This window comes from Acinonyx jubatus, chromosome A2, assembly GCF_027475565.1.
Source record: "Acinonyx jubatus isolate Ajub_Pintada_27869175 chromosome A2, VMU_Ajub_asm_v1.0, whole genome shotgun sequence".
In the NCBI taxonomy this organism is placed as follows: Eukaryota; Metazoa; Chordata; class Mammalia; order Carnivora; family Felidae; genus Acinonyx; species Acinonyx jubatus.
In genome coordinates this window covers 149,763,429-149,781,563 of record NC_069383.1, presented here as the reverse complement: position 1 = coordinate 149,781,563, position 18,135 = coordinate 149,763,429, and the positions used below count along the sequence as shown (strand labels likewise).

General features: G+C 61.3%; 1 protein-coding gene across 7 annotated transcripts in view; it reads right to left on the bottom strand.

The window, feature by feature from the left end:
• ALS2CL (ALS2 C-terminal like) overlaps positions 1-14,892 on the bottom strand; it is a 30,623-nt gene extending 15,731 nt beyond the window's left edge. For 5 of the 7 annotated variants that reach the window (XR_003413746.2, XR_008297159.1, XR_008297160.1 and 2 more), the window contains exons 1-15: positions 10,871-10,996; positions 9,945-10,137; positions 9,579-9,644; positions 8,936-9,101; positions 8,269-8,400; positions 7,590-7,709; positions 6,337-6,395; positions 6,132-6,198; positions 5,514-5,710; positions 4,411-4,476; positions 3,889-3,987; positions 3,625-3,786; positions 2,772-2,883; positions 1,604-1,681; positions 615-745 (exon numbers count right to left, since the gene is read on the bottom strand). Coding sequence is in view for 2 of the 7 variants with exons in the window: in XM_027038540.2 (XP_026894341.1) it covers positions 615-745; positions 1,604-1,681; positions 2,772-2,883; positions 3,625-3,786; positions 3,889-3,987; positions 4,411-4,476; positions 5,514-5,710; positions 6,132-6,198; positions 6,337-6,395; positions 7,590-7,709; positions 8,269-8,400; positions 8,936-9,101; positions 9,579-9,644; positions 9,945-10,137; positions 10,871-10,973 (1,751 nt within the window). In the remaining 5 variants the exon portion in view is untranslated. Of the gene's footprint in view, positions 1-614; positions 746-1,603; positions 1,682-2,771; positions 2,884-3,624; positions 3,787-3,888; positions 3,988-4,410; positions 4,477-5,513; positions 5,711-6,131; positions 6,199-6,336; positions 6,396-7,589; positions 7,710-8,268; positions 8,401-8,935; positions 9,102-9,578; positions 9,645-9,944; positions 10,138-10,870; positions 10,997-14,797 lie in introns of those variants that run through there. The other 2 variants (XM_027038540.2, XM_053219528.1) reach the window with 2 other exon arrangements.
• Positions 14,893-18,135: the final 3,243 nt, after the last annotated feature.

Here is an 18,135-nt window from a genome sequence, read left to right as displayed (position 1 = left end):
AACTCTTCTCCCCGCCCCCCACCCCCACATCTGAAATGCTGTCTGTGATCCGTACCTTGACAGACACAGCAAGAGTCGCCACTTGAACTATGGTCCTCCAAGGAAGAACTCTGTCTCCATGGGAAGAAGTCTATCCTCTTCTCAAATACCCCATGAGAGTGACAATAAGTCCACTTAGCAAGTTTCCTTCTTCACCTTGGCTACCAGGGAACTCAGAGCCAGGTTCATGCTCAGCCATAACCACTGTGAGGCCTATCTGTATGTTTCTTTCCTTGAAGTCCAACTCGCACTTTTATTTTCCATTTTATTCTTGTCTACATGTGTTATTTTACAAACTGTCTTGTAAAAAAAAAAAAAAGCAGGGTGGAAGCAAAGCCTGTGCCTAATATTTTTCTCCGGTTTTGTGGTGTATGAAGTTAGGCCATAGCCCTTGATTCCAAGAGTCTCTGACTTAAGGGCTGTGTGACCTGGGCCCTCGGAACTGAATAAAGAACGAAGAGAACGTACAGAAAAGGCCCTCTGACGAGACCTGAGCCCTTGGGGTGGAAACAGACACACACAGACACACCCCAGTCAGGCTCCAGAATGCACGGGCCGGGCGGCCAGGCTCTTACCTCTTACGGGTGCCACTTGGTTCTGGCGGGAGGGCGGCCGTGTCCAGCAGGCCCTGGGTATGCAGCCCTCCTCCTGGCCCGCTGCCAAAAGAGCCCTCCAGGGTGAAGCCATTGGGGAAGGTGACCTTGCCCTGCAGCCAAGGAAGGAGACAAGGATGCCTGTCTGTCCGTCCAGCTGCCTTCCCATCCAATCATGGCAGGCCTCCTGCTTGTGGGTCACAGAGGCTAGCGTCTGGTGGGTGGCCTTCCCACCATCCGTTCACTGTGCCCCACCCTGAGGGGCTCCTAATCCCCTCACCTTAGAAGCCCCTGACCTAGAGCCGTGCCAACGGCCCAAAGGGTCACCTCAGGTGGGAGACTGGCAGGGAGAGAGAAAGGGACTCTCAGGTCACAGCAGGAGAGCCACTACTGTGGGACTTGGTGGCGGGGGACAGGAGGAGGAGGTAAGTCCAGAAGTAGGAAGAGGCCTAGGCAAGGCCTGAGGGCTTGCTGGCCCTGGGAGGGACAGTCCCTTCCTCATGAGTGTCCCATTCATAGCACTTGGGGCCCACCCATTAGATGACCTTAGTGCCCTCCAGTCACCAGGAGACTGAAACAGCCCCACATTCCCAAAGGTCCAAGCAGGGACCGAACTTCCTTCTGCTGGGTCAGCCCAGGCAGGCACATTCTGAAGGACACTAACTCCAAGGCGCCAGTGCTGGTGGAGGGGGTGGATTCCCAACGAGGGGCCTGTAGGGAGACACGGCCAGGCCGCCAGCACCCTGTGCACCAAGGCAAACCCACCTGTCCCCTCTTGACTCTGACCAGGGTTCAAAGTCCACTTCCACGGCAGGGGGTCACTGTGCCCACCCTCTGGACGCAGTGGACATGGGAGAGGCACCTCCCTACCTTCACCCACCGCCCACACCCTCAGCCCTGGGTCCAAGTGGGGAGATTACAGGCTCCAGCCAAGGCTTGACCAGGAGGGGATAGGTCTCAGTGGCCCTCACCTTCCCCACAAGGGTCAGGTCCCTGGTGAAGGTGCCCTCATACAAGGAGTCGTCTTCAGAGAGGAGGATCCCTGGGCCCTAGGGAAGGAAGCCGGAGAGAGTCAAAGCAGTCAGTTAGGAAGGGCCAGGAGATGGGGCCCGGGGAGGTGCCAGCAGGAGGAGAGGAGGCAGGCATCAACCCGGGTCCTGAACCCTGTCACACCTCCCAGGACCGTGCCTAGGTGGGATGCCAGCCCTTGGCCTGCTAAGCCCCGAGCACCCGTTCCATGGACCTCATCCCTGGGTTATCCTGAATGACTCCCTGGGACCTGGCTCCTCCTTTCCAGTGGCCTCTCTCAGGAGGCCTCCTGGGTGACCTCCCTTCCCCACCCACAGCTCAAGAAGCCCTGGGCTTCTCCTCACCCATCCCGACTTCCCTATCACTGACCCAGGGGGCACAGTGGAACCAACCAGGCTTCCTTGTGGCACTGGCCGCCAGGAAGCTCAGAGCCAAACAGGATCCAATTTGTGTCCTATCTGAATCTATTTTGTGTCCATTCTTATCTTATTGTCCCCCTTCAATCCTTCCCACATAAACAAATGCACAAGCCATAATAACAGTAACAGTCACCAGGCCAGACATGGAGCAGGGCACCTGGCAGGGTGTGAGTGAGGCAGGAGGCAAGGGCTGGTGTGCCCGGGCTCAGGAGACCTGGTGACACTAGGCAGGTTCTCTGACTTCTCTGAGCCTCACATCTGTCAGTCATACACTGGGGACGATGACATGATCCGCGGGACCACGGGGAGGATCCCACGAGATCGTGCTGGGAGGCTGAACCCAGAGCTGGGTATCCAATTAGGAGTCTATCAATGTCAGTTGCAGTGACTGCTGGCATCATCCTCACCATGCACCTCATTCTTGCTGATTTCACTGTGCTTACAGTAAGTAGTTAACCTGAGGTGCTGATGGGGAAACCGAGACGGGAGGGGCAGGGACTCAGTCAAGGCCAGGGTAAGTGGCAGGCAGAATCCTGCTTAGGTTCTGTCTCCCTCTAGCACCTAGGAACCCAGCTTCCGCCCCATCCAGCGCCGCCCAGCCTCTGCTTAGCATCCGGACCCTCAGAGCCGGGGGCTCAGCCCCAGTGCAGGGAAAGGGTGGCTCAGGATACACGCGGGTCACCCCACTCACCACCATCTTGTCCGCCTGGAAGGTGCCCTGGTAGCAGACACCTGCCTGGGTGACCATGACCCCTGGGCCATGGCGCTGGTCAGCCTGCCACATGCCAATATAGCGCTCACCCCTGGGGGAGGAGCCAGAGTTGGATCAGAGTCGTTCCTGGGCACTTTTAAGCCGGCAGGGCTGGGGTCAGGGGGTGAGGGTGGTGAGCGGATAAGGAGCAGTGATATCGCCTGAATCTACTCAACTCAGACATGGGGCAAGTGAGGTCAGGACCTCCAAGAGAAACAGAAAATGGGGGAGGGAGGGAGCCTGCCTGCGGGGCGGGGCGGGGCGGGGGGTGGTATCCTGGCAGGCTTCCTGGGGCGAGGTGGCAGGAAGGATGATGGAATGCAGAGCCATGGAGATAGGAGCCTACAACAGGTACGACAGGTACAAGGGGACATTCAGTGGTCTAGAAGGCTGGTCTAGGAGGGGCACGCAGGCAGCACGGCAGGGGTGAGGTCAGAGGGACAGGCAAGCCTCAAATACAAGGCCAAGGACCCCGGGCTTCCTCTCACAGCCCAGAGAGCCTGGACGGGCTGTGATCCCTACACGGGACTAGACTGGGGGGTCAGAAAGTCCTCCTGGACAGCGCGAGGAGGGGCCAGTCTGGGAGGCTCCTTAATCAAGGAGGTCAGGGCTCCCTCATCCTGAGCCTCAGCAACAACCAAGGCCACGGAAAGGAAGTGAGTGACTTCAGAGAGACTCTGAGGGAGCAAACGGACGGGACGCACTGACCACAGGACCCACGCCCTGCTCAGTCTGGTGTGGGGGGGTCTCCTGAGCCCCCTGACCCTGCGGGGGGCGGCCGTGGAACGCTCACCTGTCACCATCCTCCTCGATGCCGTAGCCGCTCTTCTGGCCCCTCTCCCAGTGGCCCGTGTACTTGCAGGGCTGCGGGGCCTGTGGGGGGCTCTCAAGGACCCCGAATCCGTGCCGCAGGCCCGCCTGGAAGTAGCCTTTGTACACCTCGTCAGTGCTGTACCTGCAGAGGGTCACCAACAGCTGGCCCTGCCTCCCGGAGCTCGGCCCAGGGGACGTGCCCGCCCCAAGAGCCCCCCTTGCCATGGCGCCAAGGGTCACTTACTCACAGATGCCGTAGCCACACATGCTGCCTTCCCACCAGTGGCACTTGTAACAGTCAAACTTGTCCTCGGAGGCCTGGGGCACCAGGCGGATGCCGAAGCTGTCAGTGTGGGTGCGTGGGGGGGGCGGTCAGCACCAGGCTACCACCTTGACCAGACACCCCGTGACACCCCTCCCTGCCACCAGAAGCGTCCCCACCTCCAAGGGGCCTTCTCAGACAATGAGGAGAATCGCCCAGGTGCTCAGCCGTCTTTTCTTCCCAAGGGCCACTCTGAGGACGCCTCCCCCTGTCCCGCCCCCCTGTGCATCCTGGGAGCACCTTCCGGTCCTGACCACTCCTTCCATGACCCACCCCTCCTCGGGGCTTTGGTTTCCCAAAGTGCAATAAGGGGAACCAGACCAAATGGCCTTAAGTTCCTGCTTGAGGTTCGGGGATTTAGGATGGGGCCAGGCTGGTGACGGTGGCGGGGGCGAAAACCACTCCCCCGCCCGCCACATTCTCCCGCATCAGCCCCAGCCTTACCCGTGCTCCAGGCCCTGGCAAAAATTCCCCACGTGATTCCGGCCATCTGGCCACTTCAGGGTGCCCCTGGAAGACAGTTGAAGGGCACACACATCAGGCCCACCCGACCCGTCCTTCAACACGCACACAGCCCCCAGCTGACCTCCACCACAGACACTCTCAGAGCCCTAGCTCCCCCCAGACTGGATTCCCTGCCCCCACCCAGCCCTTCTCTCTGAGCTCCATGACCCGCAGGGGGCTCTCAGTCCTTCTCAACTCCTGGCACAACTAGCCCAGCAGCCTCAGGCACACTCACCACACCCCACAGGGAAAGCTCTGGAAACATCCAGGTTCCCTTTTTCCCTTGACCAACAGGAAGCTCAGAGCTAAACTTCAAGCTTAAGTCAAGCGCTAGCCAGTGGCTTCTAGCATCCTCCTCCCCTCTTCTGACACGGCATTGTTTTTTCTGGTTTTTTTTTTTTGTTCATTTGCTTCCTCAAGTCCTTTCTGGAAGCAGGCAAGGTATCAGAAACTAACGTGCTTATGAGCATAACCTTGGCAAGTCCCTTCTGCTTTCGGGGCCCTGGCTTTTCCAGCTGGAGCATACGGTGGGGCCACAGGGTCTTGAAAAGCCCACCTCCCTGTGACTGAAGCCAGACTCACCCTATAACCTGCCCTGAGGCCTTGGGCAGGTCATGCCAGCCTCTGGGCCTCCAGAACGGGTGATGACCCTCACCCAGGGGGGTCTTGTAAGGGCTGGGGGAGGCCGGGTATCTGCAAACCATTTCCCCCACCAGACGGTGCTACGTGAATATGAGTATTATTCTCCCCCCGCTTCCCCAGAACAGTCACTGCAGCCCTGCAGGCCAGCCGCCTGAAGCCTGTCCCATGCCTTCTGGTGTCATCACCGTCACCAAGACTCTACATGGCACAGACCTACTATGGGCCAGGTCCTGTCCAATAGAGCTTAAGAGAGACCGGGGGACAAACAGGCTTGACCAACTGATTCGGAGCAATAGCCTTTGGTTCGTGCCCTCGGGTGATGAGGTCCATGTGGGTCCCATCTGTCCTCAGACTCCCACAACGACCCCTGCCTCGCTCGGCCCGGAGCTCCGGTCACTCACTTGCCATGGGGCCTGCCCCGGCACCACTCGCCCTCGTAGGTGGCCTGGCAGAGCCGACCCTCGGCGCGGAAGGTGTATGCCACGCAGCGGCAGGTGGGGGGCTCGGGGGACTCCAGGCCCGCCCCCAGCATGGGGAAGTCCTTCTTCCCACGCAGGGCCTGGCACACAGCCTGAGTTACCTTCCACTGCCAGACCATCTGGTGGGGACAGGGGAAACACAGGATAGGTCACTGCTGTGGAGGCAGCCCCTTTAGGAAGCTCCAGATAGTACCCCCGCCACGCCCCTCCCCCTCTGTTCTGTCGTCTGGGGGAAAAGCCAACTAACGGCTCCATGCTGCTCCCTAGGCCCTGCATCAGACCTCGTGTGCAGTTTCGGTGCCTGCCGGGGGAACCAGACAGAGCCGCGGGGCAGGCACCCGCAAAGGCCCCAATCCCGGGCTGTTCTCCACGGCACTCTGAAGCCCGACCCGGGCTGACTGCCGACTCGCTGTGGCCATGGTCCCAGAGCCTCCGGGGGGGGGGAGGGGGGTACACCTGTGCCCTCCCCCTGCCCTCCTGCTGCCTTCCCTCACTCCTCTGGCCCCACCCCGCCCCGATTCACAACCCACCCACACTCACCCGGCCCTGGGGGTCCTTGGAGCAAAAGGAGAGCTCTTCCTCAGGTGTGAGGAGATCAAACGTGCACCTAGACAGATGAAGGTGACGAGTAGGCCCCAGCTCCGCTCCGGAGGGTGTTCCGGGAGGCCCAAGCCCTGGGGTGCGGGCAGTGTCAGGTGGGTGGAGGGAGAGAAGGCCTGGGGTGTGATTGGAGGGGGCCGCTCACCCGTCCTGCCCAGGATCCACCCACACCAGCTTCAGATCAAAGGTGTGGACGCTGTGGCCCTGGAAGGAGGGGGCACTGGTGTCACCCAGGGCCCAGACCAGACGCTCCCCTCCTGCTCTGGGCCAGTCGTGCTCCAGGCACCAACCTGCTGCCACGCGGCCGGGCGTCCCCAGGCTACTCAGTCCAGCTCACCCAGCCTGCTCCCCATCTCCCTTCCCATCCAAGGGCCTGGCTGGGAACCCTGGAGCAGCCCCTCCCTCGCCTCCGGCTCCATCCATGACCCTGTGCTGCTCCTTCTATCTGGAACGCCATCCCTGCTCGGAGAGTTGACCAACGCCCCTTCCTCTACAAGATTGCATGCAGCGACCTCCTGCCTGACTTAGGTCACTGCCTCACCACCGCAGGGGGAGGAGGCACCAGGCCCAGGCCCGAAGGGCAGGAGGAGTGTGCCAGACACAGGCAGGGACAAGAGTGGGCCTGGTACAGGACATGCAAAGGTCCAGAGGTAGGAAAGGGCACAGAGCATTGAAGTATCTCATCGGTGTACCTGGGGCACAGAGTGGAGAGGAGCTCAAAGTGAACCAGATTTCAGGAGATACAGGTTTAGACAGGGCAAGTAGCAGCCCCCGCCTCCCCCCAGGCCTCGGCCTCCCAGTCTGCAGGGGAGCCCCAGCCTGGCATTCTGAGGGGACAGAGAAGACAGCGCTATGGCTATCACAAGGGCCATATGACTTCAAGGGTGGGGGATACTACAGGCCAGGAAACAATCCCAAACCCCAGCCCTGGCTCCCCCCTGACTTCTGCAACGTCCAGAGCCCAGGCCCTGGTTCTACACAGTACTTTTTTCTAGAAGCCTCATGTGTGCCTGGATCCATCCAGCCCTCCTCAGTCACCAAAGGCCACCCCTGGCCTCCCATCTGGGGCTCCCCTCCTAAGTAAGGAAGAGAAAGAACCAAGAGTTGTCCGGCACCTGCTGAAGACCAACTCACTCACAAGTGTCCCGTTTTCCAGATGAGGAAACCGAGGTACAGATGGTTAGCAGCGATGGCAGCCGGGACTGGGACGCACTTCGCGCGGCCTTGCCCGATAGCTCACCCTGCTCCAGGGATGGTGGGGCCTGCCGCCCCCCACCCCCAGCAATGACTGCCTCTCGGCCCCCATCAACGCCCCAAGTTCTCGCTCCCCACTCCTTTCTCAGCCAGGCCCCCGACCCCCGCTGTGGCCCCAGGACCTCTGGGCAGCCCCACCCCAACCTGCAGCAAGACCAGGGCATCATCGAAGAGCAGCACGCGCTCCGCCCGTAGCAGGGTGACCGTCACAGGTATGTCCTGGCTGTCTTGCAGGAGTCTGCGAGCAGGGGTGCAGAGCACATCCTGGGGAGGAGGGCGGGGAGGCACAGGGCTCAGGCGCCCCTGTCCCCCACTCTAACCATCTCCCAGAGGCCCCCAGCTCTGTGACGACAGTGGGGCTCCAAGGTCTGGAGGGGGTGGGGGCAGCAAACTTGTCTCAGAGCTTCGCTTTGAGGCCCGTCCCACCTCGAGCCACTGCCCCCGCGGAGCCCCCCACAACACTCACCGGGGCTCTGCGGTCCCTGCCTCTCGCTGGCGATTCTTGTCCCCTTTCTCTGTTCCCCTAATTCTCTACACTGGGTCCCAGGCCTGCCACACCCTCTCAGGGCACAGGGGGCTCCCCCGCCGACCCCGGTAGGGGCAGTGCGTGCCATAGTGGGTGGTGACATGAGGACATGATCGCAGGGTGGCGTCTCAGGACAGAGTCAGTTCTGACTGCTTTTCCCCAGAGCCGGCTCACGGCCTGGCCCAGGAGGCACTCAGCAAGTGCCTGAGGACGGCTAGACAGAGGGACCTCACAGCCACCTGGCCCCTGCCTGATAAGAGTCCCCTTTCCTGACCCGCCCTGAGGCCTCAAACTCACTCTCAGCCGGCTGCTCAGGGTGTGCCAGAGGGCCTGCGTGGCAGTGGCCTGGTCCAGCGCCTGCCTCATGAAGGACTCTAGGTTCCCAAAGAGGGTGGCTGCGTGCACCACCAGCTCCCGAGTGGGGTGACACTGCAGGGACACAGAGCAGCTGGTGAGTGGGGGACGGGGGTGGGGGTGGGGGGGCCTGTCAGAACCTTCCGCCACCGTGTGATGGTTGCCCCGGCCCTGGCCTGGCCCCAGCTGGTCAGAAGGTCTGGATCTAAGCCAAAGTTTGTCCTTTTCTCCCTGCCAGCCCTTCCTTGAGGGAGAGGCCAGCATGAAGGTGCTTCCAGAGGACCACTGGGTGACACGCCCCCCCCCCAAAGCTGGACCTGGGCCAGGTGTCCTCACACCCAGTACATGATTCTCCATCTGCTTCCCAGGTCTCTGCTGGCTCCACTACAGCAGGGCCATGTACCTCAGACATGCCAGGGCAAGGCCATGTCCCTGCGAACCCCCCAGAACAGGGCCACGTCCCCAAAAGCATGGCTGTGTCTTTCTCAAGCCAGGGTTCCTGAGTCAGATGGGTCCCCTGAGCCAGGACCGTTCCTCTCCTCCCCAGGCATCCCTACAAGTGACAGGCCTATTGAGCAGCACCTGGTCGCCCGACCTCCTTGCTACCTACCTCCCCAACGGTGTCCCCGAGGCTCAGCAGGAGGAGCACGTACTGCTGCACGTGATGGGCGAGCGGCTGGCGGAGCGCCTGGACCAGCGTTGTGCCCACGGAGGCCTCTGAGCTCACGCCCGACAGGAGCTGCCGCAGCGCCTTCCGCTGGCCCCGCCAGTACTCGCTGAGTGGAGGAAGGGCCACACGCTTCCTTCATCCCCCTCCTATGTTCCGTCCCTGCCACCATCCCCCACCCAAACCCAGCTAATGCCCCCAGATCTCAGGAGCAGTCCCAGACCCCAAACCGCTCTCATATCACACGAACACGGTCGCCTGATTGGAGGAGATTCAACGACAATATCTCGGGGTGAAGGGATCATCGAGGACAACCATCCACCCTGAACAGGACGGCCCCTCCTTCCCCTTCCCAGGGTCGGCCTTGGCTAGTGGATATCTGGATTTGGCTCACAGCCTCCATAGACATCCCCCCCGCCTTCCGGTGTGGATCAGCGTGGAATTGTTAGAACCAGGAGTGTTCAGGATGAGTCATGGGCTGTGACACGGGCTGCTGTGGCCATGGGACTTCCCCAGCCTTCCCTCCCGGGCACCCCCACCGACTCAGAGCCCCCACCCCCCCATCCCCGCAGCACCCTGTGCTCACCTCCTCTTCTTTGCTGCCTTCTGAAAGGCCTGCACCACCACGCAGCTAGTGTAGGCTTCGATGTACCTACAGACAGCACAGGAGACACCCTGCAGGCCTAGCCCACGGCCTCAAACCCAAGCCCCTGCCCTTCCGGGGTCCTCGGACCCCACTCACCGAGTCCCCGCAGCCCTGGCCCAACCAGATAATTCTAACTCAGTCTTTCCTCCCTGGGAGGCCCCAAGGCTCAGGTCTGGGGTGTCTGTGATTGTGCCAGGCTAAGGCCCCAGGCCCTGAGGCTGACCCACCCCAGACCGAACCCAAACCTAAACCTGACCCGGGAAGCCCTAGGCCCAGGACGATCCCCCGCCTTCCTCGCCGCCGTACTCTACGTGCACCCGTAGAACGCGGTCGGCGCCGCACAACAACAGCAGGGATTCCAGCCCGGCGGAGTCCTGGTGGCACAGCCTCCTCCTCAGCGAGTGCAGGCTCTCCTCCGTCACCTCCCAGAGCTGCTGGGAGCTCCTGTGTAGCTGCTGCAAGAGCCGCAGGCACTCTCTGCCCTGGGGGTCCGAGGGCTCTGGAGGAGGGGGGGGCGGGGCAACCACGCTGTGAGGGGGCAGGGCCTCTCCGCCTCAAGGGGAGGGGCCCCCACAGCCCAGGAGCCTCGGCCAGGGTTCTGCATCCTCCTGGGGTCTTTGGCTCTGGATAGGAAGCTGATGTGGCCCCCTGGAGCTCAGCAGGGACAGGCAGCCGGAGAGCCGGGCAGCACCCTTGAGGAGTAAGTGGGGCACATGTCCACCCCCCCACTAAGCAGGGACACCACGTACACTAACTCCCCCGAGTCTCTGGACTTCCTGGGGTCTGGGATGCGGGGTCTGTAAGGTCCTATGGTCCCCTCCCTCTCACAGATGAGTGGACAGAGCCCCTCAGTGGAAGGCACCTGACCAAGGTCACTTCACAAGTGAGACCCAAACTGGAAGTAAAAACTCAGCATCCTGCTTTCCAGCCGTGCCCTGGGTGAGAGCAGGCTGAGAATCCAGGCAGAGCATCAGGCCTGTGCCATGGAAGAGGTGGGACTTTGACTCTATGTACAGCTGAGTCTGGGCTAGGGGTCCGTGGCCTGGCCCCTTGGGGTCCCTTTGAGAAGGGAGCAGCCAGCGACCAGAGGCGGAGCCCCAGTCCCGAGTGTCCCCACTCCCGTCTGAGGCTGAGCAGGCTGTGCGTGCCTCGAACAGTCTAACGAGCTAGGTCCCGGGGTCCCAGGATGGTTCCTGCGTCCCCCGCCCTCCCACTGCAGAGCTGAGACTCACCAGCCGTGAGCAGGGGCTGGAGGACGAGGCTGTTGATGCGGGCGAGGGTGGAGGAGAAGACCTCCTCCAGCCGCAGCAGGGCCTCCTCCTCAGGGCTGCACATGGCCAGAATGCTGGACTCGGGGCCTGCGAATGGGGCACAGACCAGACAGAGGGCGCCAGCGAGAGCACGGTCAGTGCCACGCTCTCGGCCCACGTGCCCGGGACTGCCCACAACAGAACGGAGTGGTGAGCCCGGGGCCGCCTCAGAGGGGAATGCCCGGACCAACCACTGACCCCTGCCCTGCTCTGCACCTGGGCCCAGCAGAGGGGACCTGATGGAGAGGCAGTGAGGGCTCAGAACTGCCTAGGGAAACACCTCTTTTTAGCCCAAAAGGCAGGTGCTCCTCAAGCCCAGTTCTGGCCTGCTCATTCCCCTGCTCAAACATCCACCATGGCTCCCGAGGTTCAGAGTAATATCTAGTGGTGCTCTGACCTAGCTCCCCCTCCACAGAGTCTCTGGAAACAAGGACACACTGTCAGAGGAACCCAGCTTTTTTCTCAAGGCCATGGCTCAGGCCATGCAGATGGGCACAGTGAGAGCAAAGGATCATGGGCACAGTGAGAGCAAAGGATCACGGGCATGAGGGCCCAGGCTCCATGCGTGGCCCACAAGAGTGGCCTACGTGGCCAGTGGAGGAGTTATGGAGGATCTCAGGGCAAGGGAGCGTGGTAGGACCCAACATCAGACTTGGGGAGATGGATGTGGTGACAGCTGGAGAGGAGACGGGGCCCAGCAGTGGCAGAGTGAGGTCAGCAGGGGTGAGAGCCAGACCCTCCATGCCCCTCAACCTGGCTGACCCTGCTGTGCCCAGAGGAAAGAGGTAGGGGTTGTGGGGGCGGGCAGGTGGGCTTGAGTCTTTGGACTCCCCACCATGGAGTGACGGACCCACCAAGCAGGCAGGGATCCCCTGAGAGTGTGGCTCTCTGACGAGAGGGAGGGTCAGCAAGGGGCCTGGGCTCCAACCCACCCCCACAGCCAGGCCGCAGCCTCCAAACAGACACAGCGCTCTCCCACCAGAGCCGGGTGCCCTCACGGAGCAAACTTCATCTGCCCAAAGGACCAGACCACACATCTCAGGGTCTCTTAGCCTGAGACCCTCAAACTGCCTGTCCCTGGCTCTGACACTCAGAGGCTCTGCCGTTAGCTGACCTAGGTGGGGTGGGAGATATCATCGGGGTCGCCGGAATGGGCAGGTGACACAGGTGGAGCCCCAGCGCCCTTTCCAGGCCCCTGACAAAACCTACAACTCCCAGGGAACAGGCTCTGGGGCAGCAGGGCGGGTGTCTCAGAACTCTGGCCAAGGGCCCAGGCCCCGGCATTCCTGCCCCACCTTTCCTGCTGCTGCTGCTTCAGGAGGGCGAGGCCTTGGGAGGGACCGACAGGAAGGGGAAGCGGCCAGCTGCCCAGCTGTGGCCTGCTCTGTGGGCCCCTGTGGCAGCCCCAGTACCTCCCCCCACCCCACCTGGGGCAGAGGGACAGGTGGCTCCACGTCAACTCAGGCAGATCCGCAGAGCTCAGCCGAGGGGTCAGGGGTACAGCAAGTGGGGCCCGTCCCCCCCCCCGACCCTCCCCCATAGCTCCAGAAACTGACAGAAGGGAAAGGCCCTTTGGGGGGTGGGGTGACCTTTCCATCCTCAATTGGCAGCCAGTCAGTAGGGGGTGTGAACTGAGAGGCGAGGACACTGGCTAAATAAAGGTGGAGGAAGAAGGTGCAGCCAGGACAGGAGGTGTGGACTAGGAACCAGATCAGGGCGAGTGGGGACCTGCAGTCGGTAGCTCGAGGCCGAGGGGCCCTGAACACCAGGCATCCCCCACACTCACACTGACCTGGGGTCCACCCCAGCCACGTTGCACCCCAGATAGAGCTCTCTGCCCCTCTCCACCTCAGGTGTCCCCCACCCTTCGCTGGGGGGCTGGCAGCTACCCTTACCCTGGGCCCATGGCCCATACCTCAGCTGCTCCCACAGGACCCCCTGCCAACCCCCTACCCACTGCTCAGTCCTGGCCATGCTTGTCCAGAGCCCTGCTCCCCTCTGGGCTTCAGTCACCTCCTCTGTGAAATAGGGGTGCGTTTAGATCAGAGCTTTCAAACTATGTGAGTCCTCCTTAGAAATGATAAACTGGTGTGGGGAGTTGCTCTGGGTGCAGAGACCTGGTCCTCAGCCTCCTTCACCGCTCAAAGCAGCCTAGGGACCCTCCGGATGAGTCTTACAGACCCAGACTGGCATTTACTCCAGGACCCTTCCAGATCTGTGGCTCCAAAGGGACGTCTACCTCTAAGGAACTGAGGTACACTGCTCAGAGAAAAGGCCAGAAGTTAAGCATGGCTGGCGAGGCAGTGGTGGGGAAGGCTGCGGCTGAGGTTGGGGATCTGGTCTGGTGGTGCCCAGGTCCCCGCTCCCCAGCTAGAGAGCTTGGGCCTTCATCCCGGAGGCAACCAAGAGAGTGAGAGCAGGGAGCAGACCACGCACGAGTATGCAGGAGTGTGTGTGTTTGGGGGTAGGGGGAGGTGCTGAGCCATAACGTGAGAGGGACCCAGCAGGAGTAACCCCTGCTCAAACCCATCACACCCCTAACCCACCGGGCTCTGGTCACGAGTATGGCCTCCATACCCTCTCCCTCCACCCAGTTCTAAGGTTCCTTAGTGTTAGGCTGCACATGAAGCACCTATGGAGAAACTGAGGCCAAGGAAGGCAAGAGAGGGCTGAGACGCTATCTGTAGAGCATGTCTGTAGAGCATGTGCACTGCTCAGACCCAGGCCTCTGGCTGCCGGTCCTGCCGGGTCACCTGAGTGAGGTGGTTCAGAAAGGCTGGGCGACTTGCCTCAGGGCACACAGCAAGTTCCCAGCAGGACCCAGCCTCCTACCTCCTCAGGCAGCCTTGGTGCTCACTGTGGGGCAGGGTGAGGACAGAACTGGCTAGTCTTGGCGTGCCCAGGTGAGTCAGCTGCCCTCCCCCTGTCGATCTAACCAGCCGCCAGACCTGCTGTCTCCCCTGCATTCCTGGCCTCTCTCCACGCCTGGTCGCTCTCAGGCAGGGTCACCGAAGCCTCCCTTGCCCTCTCCAAGACCTGGCCCCCGGGGCCCCTCAGGCCCCTGGGCCACACCCTGTCATGGCACCCACTCTGGTATTTCCTGGTGTGGACAAGCAAGGAAGTTTTGCTTGCTCTGGACGTTTTTTTCCTGGGCTGCCCCAGAGACCCCTAAAACAGCCCAGTGGTAGACACAGGACAGAGGAACTGCCCCAGGGTGGGGGTGCTCAACTGTCACAGCTGACCCCTCAGTCTCCACTTTGGCTTCTCCCCCCAGCACTCCTTCTTGGGCTCTCCATGCCTCTAAGCTTCTTGTCCTATACGCCCCCACCCCCAACCCTTCTCAGTCTCTGACAGCTTCCCTGCCCCTCCCTGCCTGGCACACGCACAGTCGCTGGAGTTTCCCAAACATGGGATCCTGTCCCAGCCACCAGGCATTGCCCATGCCGGTCTCACTGCAGGCGTCACCTCCTCCTGGCAGTCTCTCAGGCTGGATGGGGTCCGGGGGCGGTCCTCGCACCCCAGCCCGGGACCGATCCCCTGCGCGGTGCACGAACCCCAGGCGCTATCTCTGCGCTGCCCGTAAATCCGAGCCGGGTAACCGCGGGGCAGGGAGAACGAGGCTGAAAGGCCGAAGGGCCCTGGCACCGGGCGGGGAATGGGGAACGGGGCCGGTGCCTTGGGACAAACTCAGACGGCCCCCATGTGAGCGCCGCCTGGGACCGAGGAGCCGTGGAGGGACGGCGACGCGGCGGCCCGAGGGGGCGCTAGGCGAAAGTCCCACCTGGAGTGAGGGGCAAGCGGGAGCACAGGAGCCCGCCCACAGACGCGCGACCTCCGCCCCGCCCTTACCTGCGCGGTGCCGGTGCCCAGAGCGGGGAGCGTCGCCGCGGCCGCTGGCTCCCCGCCGCCCGCACACCGCCCCCTCCCCGCTGCCCCGGAGCCCGCCACGCCCACTGCCCCGCCCCCTCGCCACGCCCCCACCGCCGGCCCCGCCCACCCCGGGTTGTTGCTCGAGGAAGCTGGGGCGTGAGCCGACCGACCCGACCCGCCTAGCGATCTACGCGACCCCCGCACCCCCGCCCGAGGTCTAGTCCTGAGGCCTTCCCTGGAGACCTCCGGGTCCGAAAGCTCCTGGGACCCAGTGGGAGTGGGAGGTAGGGGCCTGACCCCCTCCGCCGCCTTAAACACACACACACTCACTCACTCAGGCCCAGGCTCGCCTAGCTTCCCAGGAAGGGCTCCCAGGACCGCCCGGCAGTGTCCGGGAAGCGGCCTCGCTTCTTCGTCCTTGCGGGGCCTTCCCGGGCATCCGCCCCTATTCTGACCGCTCTGGGCCTGGGTGCAACCCCATGACCTCCTCCACCCGCACCGAATCCCAGAGGCCAGCACAAGCGCAGCGCTGGGTGGGCTTGAGAAACGTACCGAAAGTGGGGTAAACCGAGGCTGCCCCGCACCCCCTTGGGCCAGATGTGTATGGCCAGCGACCATTTCTTTCTGTGTGACCTTGAGGAAGTCCCCCTGCCCCCACTCCTGGTTCTCATCATGGCCCAGTAGAGCATGCAGCCTGCGCCGGTCTGCTCCAGGGCCTGTGACCTTGGAAAGGGTGGCGGAAGCCTAGTCCCAGGAGGGGGGGTGGGGGCCTGGGAGGACAATGGTTCAGCCTGTAACAAAGGATCCCGCTGTCTGCTGCCTGGTTCCCCTCCAGCCACCATGCCTATGCCCCCCCCCCATCACTTCCCGCGGTACACGGGTTCCAGAGGGTGACTGGAGTCATTTCCCCTTTCAGGGTTGACAACACTGAGGCCAACAGGCCCCATACGGACAGTGGAAGGGCAAAAAGGGTACCCCACCAACCCCATACTCAAATCTGAGGGGGTGGAAGTCATGCCCCACCCTGCCAGGCTGAAGAAAGATCCCCAGTGGAGGGGGCACATGGCAGTTCAAGGGGATCCTTCTCAGATGAGCAGGGTCTTGGTGGGTCTGTGGGTCCTCTGGCACGTGGGTGTGGTCAAGCAAGGGGTTTCTGGGGCTTGGGGGGAAGGGCCAAGGGCCATGGAGACATGGCCACATAGAGCAAGGTTGTCCAGGAGGGTGTGGCGAGCAAGGCAGGCAGGACAGAGCCCTGAGCAGGAGGAAGCAGATTCAGTGAGTGGTGTCTCTGCAGCAGCCCGTCCCCTCTTCGGGCCTCAGTGTCCTGATCTGTACCTACAGCTGAGGGCAGCGCTGGCTGGGCTCAAGCAGGAAGGGAAGGGCCCCTTCAGCTTCATCTCCACAGCCCAGCCTTCCTGTTCGGCCACATCTAGGGGAATCGGAAAGCTGGGGACATCTTCCCTTACCCCCCCCCCGCCACCGACCCCCAGAGTGGGTGACCTCACCAGCATTGCCAAGCCCGGTTTTACTATCTGCCAAGTGGGGCAAGACCTGCCAGGCCTCGCTCCCTCTCTCTCTCGGCCAGGGCCAAGTAATCTGTAGTCCCCTAGTAGTGCCCAAAAGACAGCCTCCACTGGGTCCACCCACCCACACAGCCAAGGGCCCTTGCCCAATCCCACCGCAGATGTGCACACACACACCCACCCCACTCTCGCATGCCCCGCACACGTATGTGATTCCACAGTCACAGGAATGTGCGGCGTGTACATTTACTTGTGCCACACAGACCCATCTACTATGAACACACTGGCAGGACTTCCAAGTTGCACAGCCCAGGAGGCAGCCCTGTACGTGGGCACGGGCAGACGCTGTGCACATCCACATGGACACAGACTTACATACTGCTCCATGGAACACACACTAAGACTCACAGACACACAGAGAGGCAAGTGCAGAGTGTGCATGCACTCCTGTGCACACGAGAGCCTGGGACACGAGCGCATGCTTCTGTATACACAGGTCTCACCAGGCCCGGCCCAGTCCCAGAGCTATTCTGGGCCAGGCCTGGGGCCAACAAGGTCAGAGATTGCCAGCTCCCAGCAGGCCCCAGCCACCGCGTCTCAGGCCTAGACAGCCCAGCCCCCACTCTCAGCCCAGGCCAAGTCCAAGATGTCCTGGATCCCAGCCTGGCTCCGTGGCTGGGAAGATACCTACTCCCGACCCTCTGCTTCCCCAGAGCTGAGCCTTGAGCCCTGGCATTTCTGGCTCCAGGAGAGAAGTGTTCACAGGTTCCCCTGGCCACTGTCGACTGCACTGCCCATGGCTTCCAACCCAGCGGTCCTAGAGACTGGACCGGGCCCCTACAGGAAACCCACAGGAGCTAAAAATAGCACCCAAGGGACAAACAGGGTTCCGCAGGCCAAGCATTCATGCCACCATGCATGGAGGGGACACTGTCTTCCAGGGGAACGAGGCTGGGAAATCTGGGCACCTAGAGCTCTGCCACCCCAGACCTGATGGGCCTTACTGGTAGTAGGGTGCAGGAGAAATCAGGGACCTCATAAGAAATAGAAAAAGTGGGGCACCTGGGTGGCTCCGTCTGTTGAGCATCCGACTTCGGCTCAAGTCACGATCTCACAGTTGGTGAGTTCGAGCCCCGCATTGGGCTCTGTGCTGACAGCTCAGAGCTTGGAGCCTGCTTCGGATGCTGTGTCTCCCTCTCTCTCTGCCCTTCCCCTGCTCACGCTCTTCTCTCTCTCAAAAATAAATAAACATGAAAAAATTAAAAAAAAAAAGAAATAGAGAAAGTACTGGACAGGGGACAGAGGCCTGGGTTAGGGGCCACAGACTGAGTTTGAGGCCTCAGTTCCTGTGTGACCTTATGCAGGGCACAACCCCTCTCTGGCCCTCAATTCCTCATAAGTCCACAGAGGAGAGGAAGAAAAGCCTTCGAAGATGGAAAAGGCTTTAGCTTCAAGGATGTTTCGCTCACTGTGGTATTTCACCTTTTGGAGAATTGGAAAAAACAATGTTTGACAACAGGGAATTGAGACAATACCCACAAGAATCATAACGACTAGCATTTCCTGAAGGCTTGTGATGCACAGGTGCTGTGATACCATAATTATACCCATTTTACAGATGAGGGATTGAAGCTCAGAGAGGTTCAATCTGAGGTCTGAAAGCTGTCGATGTGATCATGCCCCAGGAGTCTTAGTTTTAAGCTTCAGTACCTTTAGAAGTTATAAAGTTTAAAGCTACAAATCTATAGGAAACCTAATTTGAAAGTTTGATTTCTTAAAATTTCTTCGTGCTCA